Here is a 20,414-nt window from a genome sequence, read left to right as displayed (position 1 = left end):
TCTATAATTTCATCGGGTACTTTGAATACCGGCGACGATCTGATGTCGATCCAAAAAACAAATATTTGTCTGGCGATAGATTATCATCGCTGCGTTGAGATCCGCTCCGGAAGAATTTCAGGAGAAAAAGAACACGGAAAATGCAAAAATACAACGGAGGCGAATTGCAGCTCGAGGCGACAACGGATAAATTACACTGGGCGACAAATTACGATTCCAAATGGAAAAATAAGATATTGGACGGAAAGAGAAAGGCTGGGGGGCGCAATTTTGACCAGCCGAATTTAGGAATCTTTTTGGGCTTTAAAAAATTTGACAGACGAGAAGAACGCGTTTTAATGTTTTCATCAATTTTAGAAAGTATAAAATGTAAAAGTCAAGAATCAATCTGCGCTAAATTACAAGAATATTGATAAAAAAATAAAAATTTTTCTTTTGGAAACGATAAAAATTTCCATTTTTTTCTACTAAATTCGATAACTTTGGCAACATTGGCCCTAAAACAGTAAAAATTGGAGCTTTTATTGCTTTCGACTAGTTTAATTACTGGGCTAAGTAACAAAATTTTTGGAGGAAAATGTGAATTTTGAGAAATTTACTTTCTATGCAAACAAAAAATTTTATGTTTTCTATATAATTCTGTAACTTTGACAATTTTGATTCTAAAACACTAAGAATTGGCGGCGTTACTACTTTAGACCTATTTATCAACTGTGTTAAATTACAAAATTTTAAGACAAGAAATGGAATCTAAAAATTTGTAACTTTAACAATCTTAATTCTAAAACAATAGAATTTGGGAAAATTATTATTTTTGTCTAGTTTAATAAGTGTGATAAGTTACAACATTTTAGAACAAATCAACGAATATAAGATTTCAATAATTTTCTCTTAAATTCTACAACTTTGACAATTTTAACTATAAAACAATAAAATTTAGCGGCTTTACTACTTTAGACTACTTGTTTACCTGTGCTATATTACAAAATTTTAGAACAATAAATCGATTTTTTTCTCACTGAGCTATCTAAAAATTTTCAGATTTTTTTTAAACTAAATTTTGTAACCTTGGCAGTTTTTATCATAAAACACTAGAATTTAGAGACGTTTTCGCTTTCAATCAGTTTAATGACTGTACAAAGTTACAAAATTTTAGAACAACAATGTGAATTTTTAGGAGCTCTCATTTTCTGGGCGAGCAAAAAATTTCAATCGTTTTCTAATCAGTCCGTAACTTTGGTAATTTTGGTTCTAAAATAGTAATTTAAATTTGGTGGTGTTACTACTTAAGACTTATTTATCTATTGAGCCAAATAATACAAATTTTCGGACCAAAAATGAAATTTTTAACGGAATGGCTTAAAAATTTCTAGTTTTTGTTAATAAATTTAATAATTTTATCAATTTTGATTATAAAACAGTAGAATTTGGCAACTTTAGATTAATTATATAATTATAATAATGACTGTGGTAAGTTACAAAAGTTTTGAATTTTTTTTTTATTTTATATTCTAGACAAACAGAATTTTATCCATTTTCTATAATTTTTGGCAATTCTAAAATTACTTCAGATTTGTAAAATTTTGTTGAAAGCCTAGAAATTATAAAAATTTTCGAGAAAAAATGAAAAAAATGGAGATATTTTAAAAAGAAAAACTTTCAAATTTCAGAAGAAAATCCCAAATTCAGTTTAAATTTTATAAATCAAATGAAAAGTTATTTAAATGTGCTAAAGATTTTACAAAAATTCGACTTTCCTTTGAAATTTGTCTTTGTTTTGCAGTTTTTCTACATTTTAAAGCAGAGAAAATTTATTTCTCAACCAATTTTAAAAATTTGAGAAAGCTCTAAAGTTTTCCGAAGTTTGAAAATTATAATTCAACTTTTAGACCTTTAAAAAAGTTTCGAATCTTTGACCCAGAAGATTTTGGTTAATTTCCCGACATTTCAAAATTTTACAAAATACTTTTTGTCTCATTTAAATAAATTCACGATCTACTTACACACCGCTCCTAATTTCCCCTCAAACTTAACCCTCGCCCCCATAAATTCCAAACTTCGACAAAAAACTTCCCCCAATAATAATTCATCGCCTTACCGAGCCAGCTCAGACTCTCCGTAGTTTCCAGTTTTTCCCTAAACTCATCCACTTGTCTTTGTAGTTCTTCCACAGCAGGCGGCAACGGCAGCTCCGACCTCAGTTGTCTTTCAATAGCGGAAACACGAGCTTCCAAAGCTTTCAGAGTATTTCCTGTCGATTCTTGGAGCATAGCGAATCCGTTGGCCGCCACCACTTGCAGCGAATATCTGCTGTCGGGGGTGTTAGAAGGCAAATCGCCGCTGATGTTCAACAACTGCCCTGTGGTATTGTATAGCTTCAGAATGTCCCGGGGACCAGCCTCGGAGGCAGATCTGAACAAATCTGAAATAAAAAGAACTGTTCTAAGCTCCTGAGAAATTTATTTGGTTTTGTCGGCTATGAATTATCCTCCGAGGAACATTAATTTTTATGGCAAAAGCGGGACAATGTAAAAAATTCGATTCGTTCGGCCAACACCGACATCTTTTATATAGCTTTTCATATTTAATATCAGCCTGAGGAAAAACATCAGAAAAACACAGTTAAGAGCGAAAGTACGTTTTGTTTGGTTTGAACAATTAAGGTTCAAACGCGTGGAAAATAATTTGTTTAACAAGAAAAAGTACAAAGAAAGCCCGGCATAAAGCAGTTCTGATTGAATTTAAGACCTACCTTCTGCTTGTGAAGTCAATAAAAAGTGCCGTGTTTATTTAAAGTGTTCTATATTAAGTTACGACTTGAAAGGAAATATTGACTATGTCTGCAACCATCAGGTTTAATAATTTAATTCCTTTGAGTTGAGCCCAGATCCCTCGACAAATACGTCTTTAATTTATATCAAGGAAAGTTTACAACTCTTCGAGCGAGTAATGTGTCATCGGGTGGAGTCTTTGCATTATTCAATGCCTAATGTAACTTACAAATATTTAAAGAGGCAAAAATTATTTGCTTTGCGTAAACTGGGAAGAAGGAAAATTTGCAGGCCATTGTCTACATAATTCTATCACGGAAGATGGGGAGAAATTTTCAGACGTGTGTTGCGAGGAAATTAAATTTCATTGTAGAAAACCCTCGCAAATGTGTATGAAACAAAATTAAAGTCTAATAATGTTGCGGTTTCACTGTATTCGGGTGGCATGATGAAAAATGGAATTTCTAGTTAAAGAAGAATGGCTTCGTGCTGTTAAATTTTTAGCTTCGGGATGCACGCTTCCGGTTGAATTTTAGATGAGCGCCCTAAAATTGTCGGCGGAATTAAAAGTGGTTGTTCAGAAATTGGCGTGGCTAGTAAATCTGGAATTATAGCGGAAAATAATTAAAGTGAAAGCTTCTCTTCAGATTTTCTTTATTTGTGTTCGAAGGCCCTCAGCTGATTTCCATTTTCCTCATATCTTTTTATTCAGGTTCATAAAATTTTCTCTTTAGATTTTTCGACATCTCTAGACTCTGTGTAACTTTTCTAGATTGTTCTTGACATCCTTTTAAAATCATTTTCTGGACAAAAAAAATTTCATCAGTTTTTTTTTAAATTCGTAGCTTTGGCAATTTCATTTCTAAAACAATACCATGTGGCGACATTACTACTTTAGACCTGTTTATCGATTGTGCTAAATTACAAAATTTTAGAACAAGAAATAAAATTTTCAGAAATTTTTCAGCTTTTTTCGACTAATTTTCATTACTTCGGCAATTTTGTCCCCAAGATGGTAGAATTTGAAGGCGTTACTACGAAAACAGCAAAAATATGCACGAAATCATCAAAATTCTTAGAGAAATCCGCTTATTTCGATGCTAAACGACAATTTCTCGCTGATTTTCGCCGTTTTCTGGCTTGAATTCGCGAAGAAGAGCTCGAAATCTACAAAACCACCAATTTTTATCAAGATTCAACAGCAGAATTGCAAGAAAACATCAGAAATCAGCACGAAATCATTAAATTTCTTAGAGAAATCCGCTTGTTCTGATGCTAAACGACGATTTCTCGCTGATTCTCGCCGTTTTTTGGCTTGAATTCGCAAAGAAGAGCTCGAAATCTACGAAATCAGCAATTTTTACTTTAATACTGTGTTATGTTACAAAAAAGTTTAAAACAAAAACGTGAATTTTTAGAAATTTTAATTTTCTGGTCAAACAATTTCAATCGTTTAAGTTCCTATAACTTTGGCAATTTTGATTCTAAAACACAAAAATTTGTCGGTGTTTCTACATCAGACTTGTTTACGTACTGTGCTAAATTTTAGGACAACTAATCGAATTTTTTGAATTTTTTCTTACTCAACATTTAAAAATTGTCAGTTTTTTTTAGGATATTTATAGCTTTGGCAATTTGATCCTAATACAAACAAAAATTTTTTGAGACGTTTCTGCTTTCGACCAGTATAATGACTATGTTAAGTTAAAAGTTTAGAATAAAAATATGAATTTTTGATTTTTTTCAGGCCGAACAAAAATTTCAATCTTTTTGAGTCCAAAACAGTGATATTTGGCTGCCCTAATTAAAACTTGATCATCTATTGTTCTAAATTACAAAATTTTAGGTCAACAAATAGAAACTTCACTGATTTTAGCTAATACGAATTTTTTTGTTTTTACTCTTATACAGAAATTTTTTTAAAGAAAATAGACGTGCCTTTTAAAATTCAAACTAAGAGAAATTAAAAATGTTATTTTCAAATAACATGCATTACTTTTCCCAGCTTTAAAAATGTATACATTTCACGTATTTTTAGCTCCATGTGTATTCGGAGAATATCTTGTTTTTGTCTTTAAACAGATAAAATCAATAATATAACAACAAAGTTTCAGGAGTTTTTTGTTTATATTCAAAGTCTGGCTGAAATATTTTAATTCTGGGACTATGAAAAATAAGTACTAAAAAGTTCTGGCGCCTCCACCAACACAAAATATCAATACTGCAAATTTAAAAAAAAATCATTTTCTGAACTACCAAAAAATGTCACCCGTTTTCTATAAATTCCGCAGCTTTGAAAATTTTTAAAGTAAAACAATACGATTAAGGAGCATTAATTCTTCACATCTGTCTATCAAATGTGACAAATTACAAAATTTTAGTAAAAGAAATCCAATTTTTAGAAACGTTTGCCTTTGAAACGTTACAAAATATTAGAACAATGATGTAAAGTTTTAGAAATTTTCATATTCTGAACGAAAAAAAAATTCAACATTTTTTATTTAATTTGAATGAATTTTCGTGCAATTTAAAAAAAAATGAAGGTAACTTAACAACAGAATGCTATCAAGCGATTTATGGGCTGCGACTGGCCAACTTAAAATGTTTGTAACTTAAAAACTGTAAGGACTTAAACATGTGCGATACGACAATCAACTCAGGTTTTAACGAAGAATTTCTCATTAAAAAGGAATTGCGAGCGTTCTGGGACACCCTGTATCTTAAGTTTTTTCACGTTCTTTTCTTTCTTTAGTTTTTGTCCACTCTTCGCTTTTCTTCTTGGTTTATTGTCGCTTTCAAATATATTTTTCCCACCCGGCGCATCCACCATTTTTGGTACCCAGGACCCCGGGAAAAAGTTGTTCTTAATTATAGCTTTTCCGGAAGGCAACAAATTAGGCTTTGAAAAACTCCCCACTTTTTGTTTCCACTTCTCATTGGAGCCGACAGTTTCTCCCTTTCGCTCTAATTACAGCACTAACCCCAAAACTTCCCGAATAATTCTCACTAAAGCGCTCAACTCCGCTATGAAACTTTTGACGAATAATAACGAAAACTCAATAAAGCAGTTAATAAAAACTTAATAGCTGTCATCGCGTATAAAACCTCAGATATTGATGCTTGGAGCTAGTGTTAATCCAGTTACTAACGTATTGCACAATCATAAACTTGGCGATTTAATTAGATCCACACCTAGCACAATAGGGGTGCGTATGTAATGTCTTTCGGGGTTATTACACCGCTTCAGGCACTTTCATCCCTTAATTATCCGGTTGACCCTCCAAGTTTCTTGGTGTATTGATTGACCTAACGGGGCGATAAAAGCGAAGATGCTACTTAATCTCTTTTCTAAATAAAGTACCGATTGTTACACGTGTTGTGAAATCCATTATCGAGGGATTTTATCAAGCACTTGCTGTTGAAATTCCAAGAGAGCCGCACTAATTTATCGGCACTTAAGACAACTAAAATCATCAGCGCAGGACCGGGCCTAACATTATTTCCATAATTTACATGTTCACAAGCTTTTGCTTTCGCCCCCTGCGGTTAATCACGGCAAAAACGCCAATGACGTTTCGTTTTTAGTGGTGTGATCCTGTAATCTGTATGTATTTGAACGATACATTGTCAAACGGCTTTTGTGCTTTGTGCCGGCCGAATGAACGCTTTCACTGAATTCTTGCTCTGTCTCCACTATGTGTGAAAGCTACGGTTCTGGACCATTGTGGCCGCTGGGATTTAAGTTATTAAATATAATTCTTGCTCTAAAAGACATACTTAAGGTCTTGTTTCATCAAAGTGCAATTTGCGCTCTTAGGGTCTGTGTCGCTTACATGAAGGCAAATGTATCTGCCTTTGAATGAAAAGTTTTAGGTCGCGTCTCTGTGTGGTTAAGACGTTTTATTATATCAAAGCATGGTCTATTAATTTTGCTGAAAGTTGTTAAGATGCAATACCCAGAAGCAATCTTGTTTGTGACAACACTTAAAATTATGGATGCCATTTCAACGTTCCTTTATGGATACTGATAGAGGTTTAAATTGCGTTCTCTTTTTAGTCATTTCTCTAGTTTTAGTTGAACTTGAAATTTTCAAAAATCTACAGCGAAAAGTGCTACAGATAAATCGTTTCTGGGGCTCATTTCCGAAGCTCCGACAGACATCAAGAAACGGGAAACGGCTTCGTATTCCGGAAGACTTCAACAACCGAAATTCGGGCTTATCTCCATCCCAAGAGCTTGAAATGTGACAAAAATGTTCTGTTTCGTGTGATCTAAAATCTCCCGGTCTTCTTCAATACATTCACCGATTGGAACAAAATTTGGCAAGCTGACAGACCTTGACACGCTCTTTCAATTGATGTTACAGTTTACCGGATACGACTTGCTCGTGAAAAATAACAGTGAATACGAGAGCCATTTTTATTGATTGTAACTTCTGAGAAACGTATGTGAGACGTAATTTAAGTTGAATGATAGTTCATCTTATGCAGAATTTTACGAGAAATTCAATGATCAATTAAGATTTTACTTATGTCTACAGAAAAATTGAGATGTTTTCGATTACAATCATTAAAATTCGCCAATTTCTGGGAATTTTTACCTTGGCGGAATTAATATACATTAAAAAAAAACCGGCTTTTACTCGATCCGGTCGTTTTACCTATTGCTATCTATTTACTTCATTCTGTAGATATTTAAGTAGAAATTTCCTGTTTTATATGTTTCAAGAAATTTTACATTAATAAAAAAAAAACAGTTAAATTGAAAGTTTCTTAATTCAAAATAAGGCGCATTTACCTTAAAATTGCTTGTTGATTGTAAAAAGTCTACTATTAAAATAAAAAATTTTTAGTACTTGAAAGAAATTGAAGAAAATCTAAACGATTTACGTTTTCGTTCGTCCAGCTAAAAAATTCTAATTTGTAAAATTTTAAAACCAAGCTCAGTTATTAAATTAATAATAAGTAATAACCCCTTCAAATTCTACTGTTTTTGGATTAAATTTTCAAAATTGTAGAATTTAGTAGAAAACAATATAAAAATTTGTAGATGGTTCAGAAAAAAAAAATTAAAAATTCGATTTCTTGTCCTAAAATTTTGTAATTTAGCACAGTAGATAAACAAGATTAGTGTGGCACGCCAGAGAATTTTACTATTTTATGGTAAAAATCGCTAAAGTTTAGATTTTCGGCATTTGAGAAAATTGGGCCAAATTGCAAAATTATAGAACAAAAGGAATGAATTTTAGAAATGTTTTTATTTGAGAGGAATCAACTACTCATAAATTCTTTTTGGGTTCTTGTAATTTCGGTAATTTTAATCCCATAATGGTTAAATTTGGGGAGGTTGCGTGAAATCTGCGAGAAGTCGCAAAATTATAGAACAAAAAAGACCAATTTAGAGAATTTTATATTTTAATTGTAACCAAAAATTCCAAAACTTTTATATTTATCCTTGAAATGCTACTTTTGGCATTCTCGAATACTTTGTCAAATTGCAAAATTATAGCACAACAGGGACGAATTTTACATTTTTTTTCATATAATTCGAACCAAAAATTGTAAAAAATCTCAAATTAACGCCCGTAGTTTAGGTAATTTTAATGGTATGTAGTTGAAATTAGGGAAGGTTGCTACTTTAGCCTTTATTTACATTTGTCTCAAATGACAAAATTATAGATCCAAAAGAAACAGTTTTAGAAAATTTCGTATTTTATTGGAACCAAAAATTCTAAAAAGTTAGCAGTAGCACTTTTTGGCAGTTTTAATGATATGGAGATGAAATTTGGGAAAGTTGTTTCTTACTAAATTTTTGATAATTGTACCGAACCGTCAAGTTTTGGAGAAAAAGAGACAAATTTTAGGCAAAAAATTGATTTTTTGGTCCTTCACAAAATAAAAATTTCAAAAAAATCAGATTTCTGTTCTAAACTCTTGGGACTTTTAATGGCATAGCTATTAAACTAGTTGAAGGAAATAACGTCTCCGAGTTCTACTGTTTTCTAATCAAAACTGCCAAAGAAAATTTAACAAAAAAAAATCTGAAAATTATTAGGTGGTTTGGGATTTTTTCTTTCTAAAAACTCTATTTCTTGTTCTAAAATTTTGTAATTTAGCTCACTCAGTAGATAAACTAGTCTAGAGTGGTAACACCGCCAAATCTCACTGTTTTAGAATCACAATTGTCAAAGTTACAAAATTTAATAGAAAACCATTGAGATTTCCAAATTGTCAAAAAAAATTAAAAATTCACATTATTTTTCTAAAATTTTGTCATTAAACTGGTGCAAATTTAAAATGTTTCCAAATTCTATTGTTTTCGGATCAGAATTGCTAAAGTTTTAAAATTTAATAGAAAATAATTTCAAATTTTTAGGTGGTTCGGAAAAAAAATTTAAAAAAAATCAAATTTTTATTCTAAACATTTGTAACTTAGCACAGCTAATAAATTAGTTGAAAATAGTAAGGTTTCCAAATTTTACTGTTTTCTGATGCAACCAGCCAAAGTTAGGAAATTTAATACTAAAAAGTTTTTTAGAATCAAAATTGTCAAAGTAGCATTTAATAGAAAACGATTGATTTTTTTGATCATTCGAAAAATGAAAATTTCTAAAAATTTACATTCTTGTTGTAAAATGTTATAACTTTTTTAATTCAAAATACTTCAATTCACCAATTTAAAAAATGATTTTGTGTAAAAAAGAACTAAAGAGGAATTAATAGAAATATGAAGAAACGCTAAGTAGAACGTGAAAAATGAGAACTTGACGTTCATTTTAAAGAAATTCGAAAATAATTTAAAGTTAAACTAAAGAGAACCTGAGGATAAGATAACGTGAAGACCACAAGTTCGATCCGAAGAAGGAGAATCTGACTAAAATCTAAAGACTATTTTCAGGATTGTATTCTCGTTCCAACATTAAAATAAAACTAATTTCCCTTCGATGGGCAATGAATATGCGCGCTTGAATCCCCTTCACAATCAATAATTTATTATCATTTTTCCCAATAAACCAGCATTGTCCGACTTACAACCAAACATTATTGCCTAAAACGTTCGTTCCATGTTTCTGAAATGTCTATTGTTGTTGAATACATCCACTAAACTCCACTCTCCCTTTTCAAATACAAGATGAAACTGAGCTTGAGGTTGTTTAACTTGGGAAGCATTAAGTCCCGAAATTAAACTCGAGAATCTCAAACTTTGCCAAATTTCGAATAAAACCAGAGAGACGAATTGATTTATTTATGAAATGATTGTTCCGCAGCCCATTTAAATAATTGTGTTTTACCTGAACTTCGTCGCGAAGTTTGAAAAATTCGCCCGGTAATGATGTATTGAACCACTGCATATTCTTGGATAGAGGCTTTGTGTGGAATTACCCTTTTATCACACACTGTCAAAAGTTGTAACAAAAGACTTCTTTGTGCACTCGAAAGTTGAAGGTGAATACGTTTCATTTTTAATCATTAAAAATTCAAGTCTTCAGGGACTAGCCATTTATTTATTAATCCGAATTTGTTGGGAATCCAATTTGTTCCACCAGAGTGATTAATTGCAAGTATGTTCACGCTAGGTATAACCTCACAACAATTTCATTTAATTCCGGTCGACACTAGCGTAAATAAATTGTCGCTAATTTAGTCAACAGCTTCGATGAGGGTTAATTTTGTTATAAAATGTGGAATATGATCGTTGCGGAAATGTAATCTGTTAATAATTAATTAAGTTTGAAAGAGTGGTTTTTGTTACAAATGAAGAGCCAGATATCCAGCATTTGAAGAAACTGAGGCGATTTCCAGAGTATTTAGCAGAGAAAACTGTAATTAAAATGAGTTTTCTGCGGAGAGCTCTCCATGATTGGTTTAATAAAAATCTCAAGAGCTAATTATTCAGTTTTCACGTCGGAAAGCTTTCATATTACTTATACCTTCATAAATAAAGAAATTTTTATCAACTTATAACCTGCAAAATGAAAACCAATAACTCCGGGAGACAGAAGGTTTAATGGAGTAACGGAATCATAATGTTAAAGAGGAAACAGAATAATGAGACGCTTTGAATATTCATTCATATTAATTTGAGAGCTGCAAAATGAAAAGAAAACGTGAAGCTTTTCCATGGAATTGTATCAAATAAATTCTTCAAGTTTAAAACGAAATTGGTTGATGGAAATTAATAGTGTCTTCTACTTAATTAGAGAATCGATAGCTGAGCGAAGCACTCAAATTTTTAGTGTTTGTACACAAGAAATTTAACGCTAACGAAGGAAAGTTAGAGAGCTGTAATTATGTCGACGCAAAACTGTCTAAGTTGGAGGCTCGAATTTCTCAATTTTTAACATCCCACAGCTGTTAAAATCAAATTCGGAGTCATGTCGCGTCAATTAAAACAAAGCTTACCAAAATCCGCCAAATGAATATGAATAAGCTTTCGCAATGTTTCGAGATTTTGTTGCATAGTTGCTCTAATTCGATTGGACTTAGTTCGTCATTCTGTGTTAAACCCATCAAGCTTATGATTTGTTGGCACAGCAAAAGCTGAAGATTATGGAATAAATTATCCGAATAATCCGAGTGAATTTAAAGTGGATAATTTCCAACGCCAATTCGAGCGGAAATCTGAATAGGCACCATGGAATGATGGCTGAATTAAAAAAATCGTTGGTGGTAACTTTGCGGAGTTTTCTGGAATAACACCAGACATAAACATAAAAAGAAATCACCTCTTACTCTTTTTTTTATTTTTCCTTCGGCATTTATGAAGACGTTTTGACAGAATTACCGAATATAAAAGGGAAGACAAGATTAAAAACTGCAGCCACAAAGAATCGAAACGACCTCGTCCCTTTCCGAATACATTACACAGCTCTCCAGTTGAAAATTCGGAAGGAATGAAAATTAAAACTGAAGCGACGGCGTCGCCTAAATCCTCTCCCAGGGCCCCTAAATCCAAACAAACGTAACAATTGATTTGATTTCGGTCCAGTGCAGTTTAGGAGGCGTCGTTGCGTCAGGATCCCTCACACATACAAATATCGATTCAGAGTCCCGAAGGATTTTTCGCTCGAGTGCCATTCTGTCCCGTCTCATCTGCCTCTTACTTTTTCTCCACTTTATTTTCCTCCCATTTCCGATCTTACTTTTCCGATGCCGCTCTCGCAAAGCCAGCCAAGGCCCGAGGTGATCGTATTGTACAACTTTCAGATGTGATCTTTTCAGATAAATGATGAGAAAATAGTCTGAAATGAAATGTATCGCTTTGAGGAATTGTCGCTGATTTGGCAAAGGCTCATCAGGGGCTCATTTCCCGATACAACATTGTGTCTCAGCGTTGACCTCGGTAAAAATCGTTTCATCCTCACTTTTTAACCCCAAACTTTGAACTCTTGTCAAAGTAACACCCATTTAGGGATTAGCTTGATGGGGAAAACGAGCCGTAAACTAACCGAACTTGGAAAGGGATGCGTTCTGAGTTTCTTAGGCGGGCGATATTTCAAAACTTTTCGACAGTAATGTCTGTATATACGACCATTGCGTCAGGAACTATCGATTCTACATCAAAAAAGCGATGTTTTATGGAAGGTGACCAGAAGGTTGGCAATTATGAATGAACTCCGCCGGCTTTGAATTCAATAAATTTTAATTTGAGGACGGGTCGATCAAAGTTCAGCCACAGGTGTTGGAAATTTACAGGGAGAGCCAAAAAAGGTGAAAAGTATGGCGTGAAAATGGTGGATGCGCCGGGACTTTTTTTCATATTTCAGCCAAACTTTTAGATATAAACAAAAAACTTCGTTGTTATCTTATTGATTTTATCTGTTTAAAGACAAAAACGAGATATTCTCCAAATACACACGGAGCTAAAAGAAATGTATACATTTTTAAAGCTGGGAAAAGTAATGCAGGCTATTTCTGAATAAAATTTCCAATTTCTCTTCTCAGCTTGCATTTCATAAGATACGTCTGTTTTCTTTAAAACTCCTTCTGGTTAAGCATCAAAACGAAGAATTTCTTAAGGATTCGGCGAAATTTGTCAATATTAGTCTAGTTCATCAAAATTAAAAAACTATCTTGCTAGTGTTCGTTGCTAGTTCGTTCCGTAAAAAATGCAAAATTTTTATTTTTTATCCTAAAATTTTACTCCTATTATTTAGCACAGTAAACAAACAATTCTAAAGTAGTAACGCCGCCAAATCTTACTGTTTTAGAATCACAATTGTCAAAGTTACAAATATTAATAGAAAACCATTGAAATTTCCTATTTGTCAAAAAAAAATTAAAATTCACATTATTTTTCTAAAATTTGGTTACTTAACACAGTCATTAAACTGGTGTAAATTTACAACGTATCCAAAATCTACTGTTTTCGGATCAAAATTGTCAAAGTTATAAAATTTAATAGAAAAAAAATAAAAATTTTTAGGTGGTTCTGGAAGAAAAAATTCTAAAAATTCGACTTCTTCTTCTATACTTTTGTAATTTAGCATAGTAAATAAACAAGACTAATGTGGTCACTCCACCAAATCTTACTGTTTTAGGGTAAAAGTTGCCAAAGTTACAGAATTTGATAGAAAACGATTGAAATTTTTTGGTCGTCCACAAAATAAAAATTAAAAAAAAAATCAGATTTTTATTCTAAACATTTGTAACTTAGCATAGCTATTAAATAAGTTATAGTAAAGTCTTAAAATTTAACTGTTTTCTCATAAAACCAGCCAAAGTTAGAAAATTTAATAGTAAAAATCTATAAATTTTTAAGTGATTCGGAAAAAAATAAACAATTCGATTTCTTGTTCTAAAATTTTGTCATTAAGCACAGTTAATAAACAAGTCTAAAGTGGTAATATCACTAAATCTTACTGTTTTAGAGTAAAAATTGCCAAAGTTACAGAATTTTAGAGAAAACGATTGAAATTTTAAGGCCGTCCACAAAATAAACATTTAAAAAAATTCAGATTTGTGTTCTGAACATTTGTAACTTAGCACACCTATTAAATTAATTGAAAATAGTAACGTCTCTAAATTTTACTGTTTTCTGATGAAACTAGCCAAAATTAGAAAATTTAATAGTAAAAATCTGTAAATTTTTAGATGGTTCAAAAAAAAATTGGATTTCTTGTTCTAAATTTTTGTAATTTACCACAGTTAATAAACAAGTCTAGAGTGGTAACACTACCAAATCTTACTGTTTTAGAGTAAACAGTGCAAAAGTTACAGAATTTTATAGAAAACGATTGAAATTTTATAGTCGTCCACAAAATAAAAATTAAAAAAAAATCAGATTTGTGTTCTGAACATTTGTAACTTAGCACAGCTATTAAATTACTTAAAAATAGTAACCTCTCCAAATTTTACTGTTTTCTGATAAAACCAGCCAAAATTAGAAAATTTAATAGTAACAATCTGTAAATTTTTAGATGGTTCGAAAAAAAAAATTGGATTTCTTGTTCTAAATTTTTGTAATTTAGCTCAGTTAATAAACAAGTCTATAGTGGTAACACCACCAAATTTAACTGTTTTAGAGTAAAAATTGCCAAAGTTACAGAATTTTATAGAAAACGATTGAAATTTTTTGGTCGTCCACAAAATAAAAATTTTAAAAAATTCAGATTTGTGTTCTGAACATTTGTAACTTAGCACAGCTATTAAATTAGTTGAAAATAGTAACGTCTTTAAATTTTGCTGTTTTCTGATAAAATCAGCCAAAATTAGAAAATTGAATAGTAAAAATCTGTAAATTTTTAAGTGGTTAGGAAAAAATAAACAATTCGATTTCTTGTTCTAAAATTTTCTAATTTAGCACAGGTAATAAACAAGTCTAAAGTGGTGAGACCACTAATAAATCTTACTGTTGTAGAGTAAAAATTGCCAAAGTTACAGAATTTTATAAAAAACGTTTGAAATTTTATGGTCGTCCACAAAATAAAAATTTTAAAAAAATTCAGATTTTTATTCTAAACATTTGTAACATAGCACAGCTATTAAATTAGTTGAAAATAACAACGTCTCCAAATTCTGCTATTTTCTGATCAAAACTGCCAAAGTTAGAAAATTTGATTGAAAAAAATGTGAACATTTGTAGATGGTTCAGAAGTAAAAATTCTAAAAATTCGATTTTTAATCCCACAATTTTGTAATTTAAGTAGTGAGAGAATGGGGAGGCAAACGAGGTCATCCCAAGGCCATTCTAAGGCCACCTCCCACCCTAGTTTTTCCCCAAGGTCAATTGCGGCAGTGTCCACCCGACCACCGACCAGGGACAGTCTCCCTTAACTCTCCGTCTAGTCATGCGCTATTTCCGTTTTACGTGTACTGGTGTTTAGTGAAACTTGTTATTTCAATCAATTGGGCCATTTGGACTTGGATGGTAGTTCCCTGCAAAGATTTTTTACTTTGTCAGATTATTGCAAGTGTTGCAAGAAAAGAAGAAGCAAGTCGTGTGACGCCCCCATGTGAAACGTTTGATAGTACCGAATTTACCATCGACGTCATTTGTGATGAGAAGAAATTGAGGGAATGCATTCAAGAATATGGAAAACCGTGTAAGGATTGTAAGGAGATATTTTTCAAAGTGACTTCAGTGGAACCTTACAATACAACACCATTAGTGACAACATGGCAGTGATTACCAAATTATTATCGACATTTATTTGAACCCGTATTGTTGACCCGCCACAGAATGGATTATTTGGCCTTGAACCCAGTGCTCACCAGTCTCGCTCTCGTCTAAGACAGTCGTTTATGTGGGGTTCAGTGTTCCATGATTAGTATTCACCATGACCGAAGATATTATCGAATACCCGTTGAGACAAATGAAGTGTTTTGAAGATCGGTTGTTGACATTTCACGATTGGCCGCTAAAAGATGTTGATCCATTAAAATTAGCCAACAACGGGTTTTACTACCTCAAGAAGTTCGATATTGTGCGCTGCTTTCATTGCAACATCGAGCTGGGATCATTTCGTTCAACGGATGTAATTTCCGAAGAACATCTCAAGTATTCAAAGGATTGTGGTTTTGCAAAACTCTGTGTTAGTAATAAAAAGTTTTATAGGATTGAATATATTGTGATCATCCTACTTATTATAAAATTTGTATGTATAATGTTGGCTTATAATAAATACTAAATGTTGTTGACCTATGCGTGAATTATGACTCGTCATTGCAGCCTGCAGCTCTACGGTTAAGATCGATTCTCGATCTTCAGAAAAACCTTTCAAGTTTTTCAGCAGCAGTTGCTGCTTAAAAATGACGGAAAAGTTAAGCAAAGCTGAGTGACCTTGAACGAATCGATTGTTTAATTTGATTTCTATACAGGGGCTCCTTGACCTTGAACGCCACTCATGTAAAGAATGGATGGATATTCTTTAATTGTAGATCATATACAGGATGGATATTTGTTATCATACTTACGAGTTGGGTTAAATAAACAGTTGATTAAAAAAAAGTTTTTTATTATTAAAAAATAAACTATACATATTTAGGGTCTTAAGCCCACAACTCCTCATCCCAAAAGAAGATGGGGAGTTGTACAAACTTATACCGCTCCTCCTTAGGTTCAAATGGTGGTTGCCATGGGTCGTCTGGCAGTGGAGGCGGCGCGACCAAGGCAGCCCGACACTTGGCTAAATGTTTAGCCAAGTTTTTGGGCTTCACCCAATGACCTTTTACCAAACCACATTGAACCACTGTTAAAAATAAAGTAATTAACAATTGTTAATAATTGGAAGAATACTTACAGAAGAGCTTCTTACCCATTGTTGCGACTAACTATCAACTGATATGATTGACGGTGTTTTATAAGAAGTCCCCTCCTTTATTACGAAGGACTTTAGCCAGACGGTTCAAGGTCTTTTAGTTTTCCTTATTGCTGTCGGATGCACCTTCATGCAGTTTAGTTGCATCCGCATACGTGAAAGTGAAAAAGGTTAACAAGTGAGTAATTTATGGGTACCAGAAGTAATTATTATTTTTTTAGAATATGTATTGTTATAAAGTTTGGGAAGATGAAGAGGAAGATTTCATCTGTAAATGGTGCATTAAGCTTCAACAAAAAAATTGGTTGACGCTTTATCATATCCATTCAGTCGGACCAACTCATTATCAGTGCCATCACTGTAATTTAATTATATGTGATGAGGGACCAAGAAGTTGTAGGGGTGAAGAGGAGTGTCAAATTATGTATTATATAGACTATACTTCTGCAGTGCGAAGTGAAATATATTATGACACTGATGAAGAATTCGAAAGTAGTAGTGATAGTGGATTGGGGGATGAAACCTGTTTTGAATCTTGGTCCGATGATGAGATAAGTAGTGATTAGAGGTATATAAGACATGTGAAAACGTAAATTGTATTAGTCTTGAATATGTGTAGAGATTAAAAGCATGAAAAGAAAATCGTGTGTTACTAAGAAGAAAACAGGCGGTTCAATTATTAAAAGAACATTAGATAAAATAAAGAATATAGAGTGGCATATTCCTTCCTATAAGTAAGTTAAAAAAAATATATACCATCCCAATACAATATTCTTTCCTCGAAAAGTTTCTGTGGCCCTGGAACTCAATTAGATAAAAGATTAGCAAGAGGTGATAAGGGTATTAATCCACTAGACGAGTATTGTAAAAAACACGACATTGTATACAGTAAATCCACCGATTTACCAACCCGACATCAGGCTGATCGTGAATTAATTCAACAAGCGAGTGAAAGACTTAAATCAAAAGACGCCTCAGTAGGTGAAAAAGCAGCAGCTTTTTTAGTTAAAAATATAATGAAGGGTAAAGTGAAGATCGGTTTAGGTGTGAAGAAGAGTAAACGAAAATCGCGTAAAACTCGGGTAGTAAAAGCACCCAACTTTACAGCAGCAAAACGTGGAGGGTTTCTACCCTTTCTTCTTCCATTATTAGGGGCTCTTGGAGCGTTAGGGGGTGGAGCTGCAGGTATTGCTACAGCAGTAAATAAAGCTAAATCAGATAAACAAATGTTGGAAGAAACACAACGCCATAATAAAGCTATGGAAAGCCTAAATACTCTTAGTACAGGGAAAGGGTTGGGAAAGAAAAGTGGAAAAGGTTTATATCTAGGACCTTATCAATGGTATTTAAAAAATTCTGGAAAACGCAACGGGCGTTAAATAATATTGAACTCGCTACAATAGTAAAAAAATTAAAAATTCCATATTTCCGTGGGATTTTTATGAGAACAAAACTACCCCACCGGATTAAATTATATGAAACTGGTATCATCAATATGGATCATTCTAAAGGTGAAGGAACACATTGGACAGCTTATATAAAACGACGAAACAATATAATCTATTTCGACAGTATGGGACAATTACCACCCCCAAGAGAAGCTGTGAAATATTTTAAAAGTGATAATCGGATGAATAAAATCAGATATAATCATGATAGATATCAAAAATTTGATTCACATAATTGTGGACAATTGTGTGTAAACTTTTTATATACAAATGTTCGGAGAAGAAATCGATCATTAAAGGAGAAATAAGTGAAGCAAAATGTTGTTTGTATTTACTGGAAAATCATCTGTTTTAAGTGCTGATTTCAACCCACCCGTGGAAATTGAAGATGGGACATATGTGTTAGGATTAGTTTCATTTGAAGCGTTCAATAGTATTCCAAATGTAGATTCAGACATTAATGTGTTCAAGTTTGGTGGAAAAGTGTATACAATTCCTATTGGGTGTTATCAGTTACAAGATATTTCGAACTATTTAAATAAACAAATTGGAAAAGATTTTCCCGACGCTGTTTTGGAATTATATGGAAATCCCAATACTCTCCACACACATATTAAGTCAACACATGAAATAGATTTTAATGTACCTAACTCAATCGGACCACTTTTTGGTTTCACTTCAACGAAAAAAATTAAAAAAAATACCGGGCTTGAATCAGATAACATAGCGGAAATAATGAGAGTCTCTAGTATTTGTATAGAATCTAATGTGACAGTGGGTAGTTTTAAAAACGGAAAAGAATCGCATACCCTACATTTATTTAGTATCTCTGTCCCACCAGGGTTCAAAATAATAGAGGCCCCTGAACATGTAACATACCTCCCACTCAATACCGATAAGATTCGAAATATAACCCTTAAAATAGTAGATCAAGAGGGGAAACTCATCAATTTCCAAAACGAAACCGTGACAGTGGTAGTAAATTTACAGAAGCAAGGTTAAGGTATGGGTCTTTTATTCAAACCTTATAAACCCTATTCATGTAAGAAACTAGTTAGTAAGAAGAAGTGTGTGGAAGTGTTAACTACAACTAACAAACAATTTTTAATAAGTCTTGGATTTAAACTCGTGTAAAATGTTGAATGTTCAAGATCCAATATCTATCGATGATAGTATAACTAGAAAGGAATTTCAATCTTCGCTAAGTTATTTTTCTAATTTTAATCACAATGATGAAATCAGAATAAGTCTCAAGGAAGATTTGTGTGTTTTTCCAAAAGACAGTTATCTTTATATCTCGGGAAAAATAGTCAAGGCAAATGATACTTCACAAATTGCAACAGATACAGAGTTAGTGTCAAACGGCATATTATCCCTATTTAATGAGATTCGACTAGAGCTCAATGGTCATAAGATTGATTCTTGTACAAAACCAGGAATAACTTCAACCATAAAAGGATTGGTTTCGTTTAATCAAGCTGAAAGTATTAAATTAGGAAATGCAGGATGGTTCCCAGATAAACCTTGTACGATTGCAAAAAATGGGAAATTTAATGCTTGCATACCATTAAGTATGATTTTCGGTATGATGGAAGATTTTGATAAAGTTCTTGTAAATATGCCTCAAGAACTAATATTAATTAGAAGTAATACCGATAAAAACGCACTAATTAACAAAAAAGAAAATTCAACCGAGGAAGCTACCGTTGTCATTGATAAGATTGTATGGAGAAACAAACATATTACACCAAATTTAAAAGAAGAATTAGCTCTAACAAAAATAATTGAAAAAGGAAAAGATTTGATGGTCGGCTTTAGAACGTGGGATTTACATACATGTCCTCTCATACCAGGAACAAAAAAACATAATTGGCCAGTAAAAACAACAACCACTTTTGAAACGCCTAGACACATTTTAATAGCCTTCCAAACTGATAGAGAAGGGAATTTAAAAAAAGATTTCAGTGAATTTGATAATTGTAATATCACAAATATTCGAGTTTATCTAAACAATGAGGTATATCCATATGAAAACATTAATGTTTCATTTGAGCAGAATCAAGTGTCAACATTATATGAAATGTTCACTCAGTTTAGATCAACTTTTTATAATATCAATAAAAGTGAAGTCAACATTACACTACAGCAGTTTATAACAAAATATCCACTGATTCACATCGATACCAGTAATCAACGAAGCAATTTAGCACAACAAGCTGTATCTGTTAGAATAGAGTTAGAAACAGAAAAACCTATCGAAGCAAATACAAATATCTTTGCCCTTTTAATATCAGATCGAATGTTTTCATATAATCCTCTAACGAAAGCTGTAAAAGGAGTGTGAGATGGAGACCGATAGTGTGATTGTGGACGATCAAGGTTTTTATGTGGGAAAGAAAACATTTATTGTTAAAGAATTGGCAATTTTAAATAAC

General features: G+C 32.5%; 1 protein-coding gene and 1 long non-coding RNA gene across 4 annotated transcripts in view; both read right to left on the bottom strand.

Moving 5' to 3' along the window:
• Positions 1-20,414, bottom strand: part of Pde9 (phosphodiesterase 9) — an 86,132-nt gene that overhangs the window by 7,685 nt on the left and 58,033 nt on the right. For all 3 annotated transcript variants that reach the window (XM_088036633.1, XM_088036634.1, XM_088036632.1), the window contains one exon: positions 2,099-2,422. In XM_088036633.1, the coding sequence (XP_087892759.1) occupies positions 2,099-2,422 (324 nt within the window). The remainder of the gene's footprint in view (positions 1-2,098; positions 2,423-20,414) is intronic.
• LOC148175354 (uncharacterized) lies at positions 16,256-16,604 on the bottom strand. The gene is made up of 2 exons (XR_015770124.1): positions 16,514-16,604; positions 16,256-16,462 (listed from the first exon to the last, which is right to left on the bottom strand). It is a non-coding gene; the product is annotated as an uncharacterized LOC148175354 (long non-coding RNA).

Source organism: Gnatocerus cornutus, chromosome 5, assembly GCF_029298725.1.
Source record: "Gnatocerus cornutus isolate USDA-ARS CGAHR chromosome 5, icGnaCorn1.1, whole genome shotgun sequence".
Lineage (NCBI taxonomy): Eukaryota > Metazoa > Arthropoda > Insecta > Coleoptera > Tenebrionidae > Gnatocerus > Gnatocerus cornutus.
The sequence above is the reverse complement of the archived record's forward strand: the minus strand, read 5'-3'. Positions and strand labels throughout refer to the sequence as shown.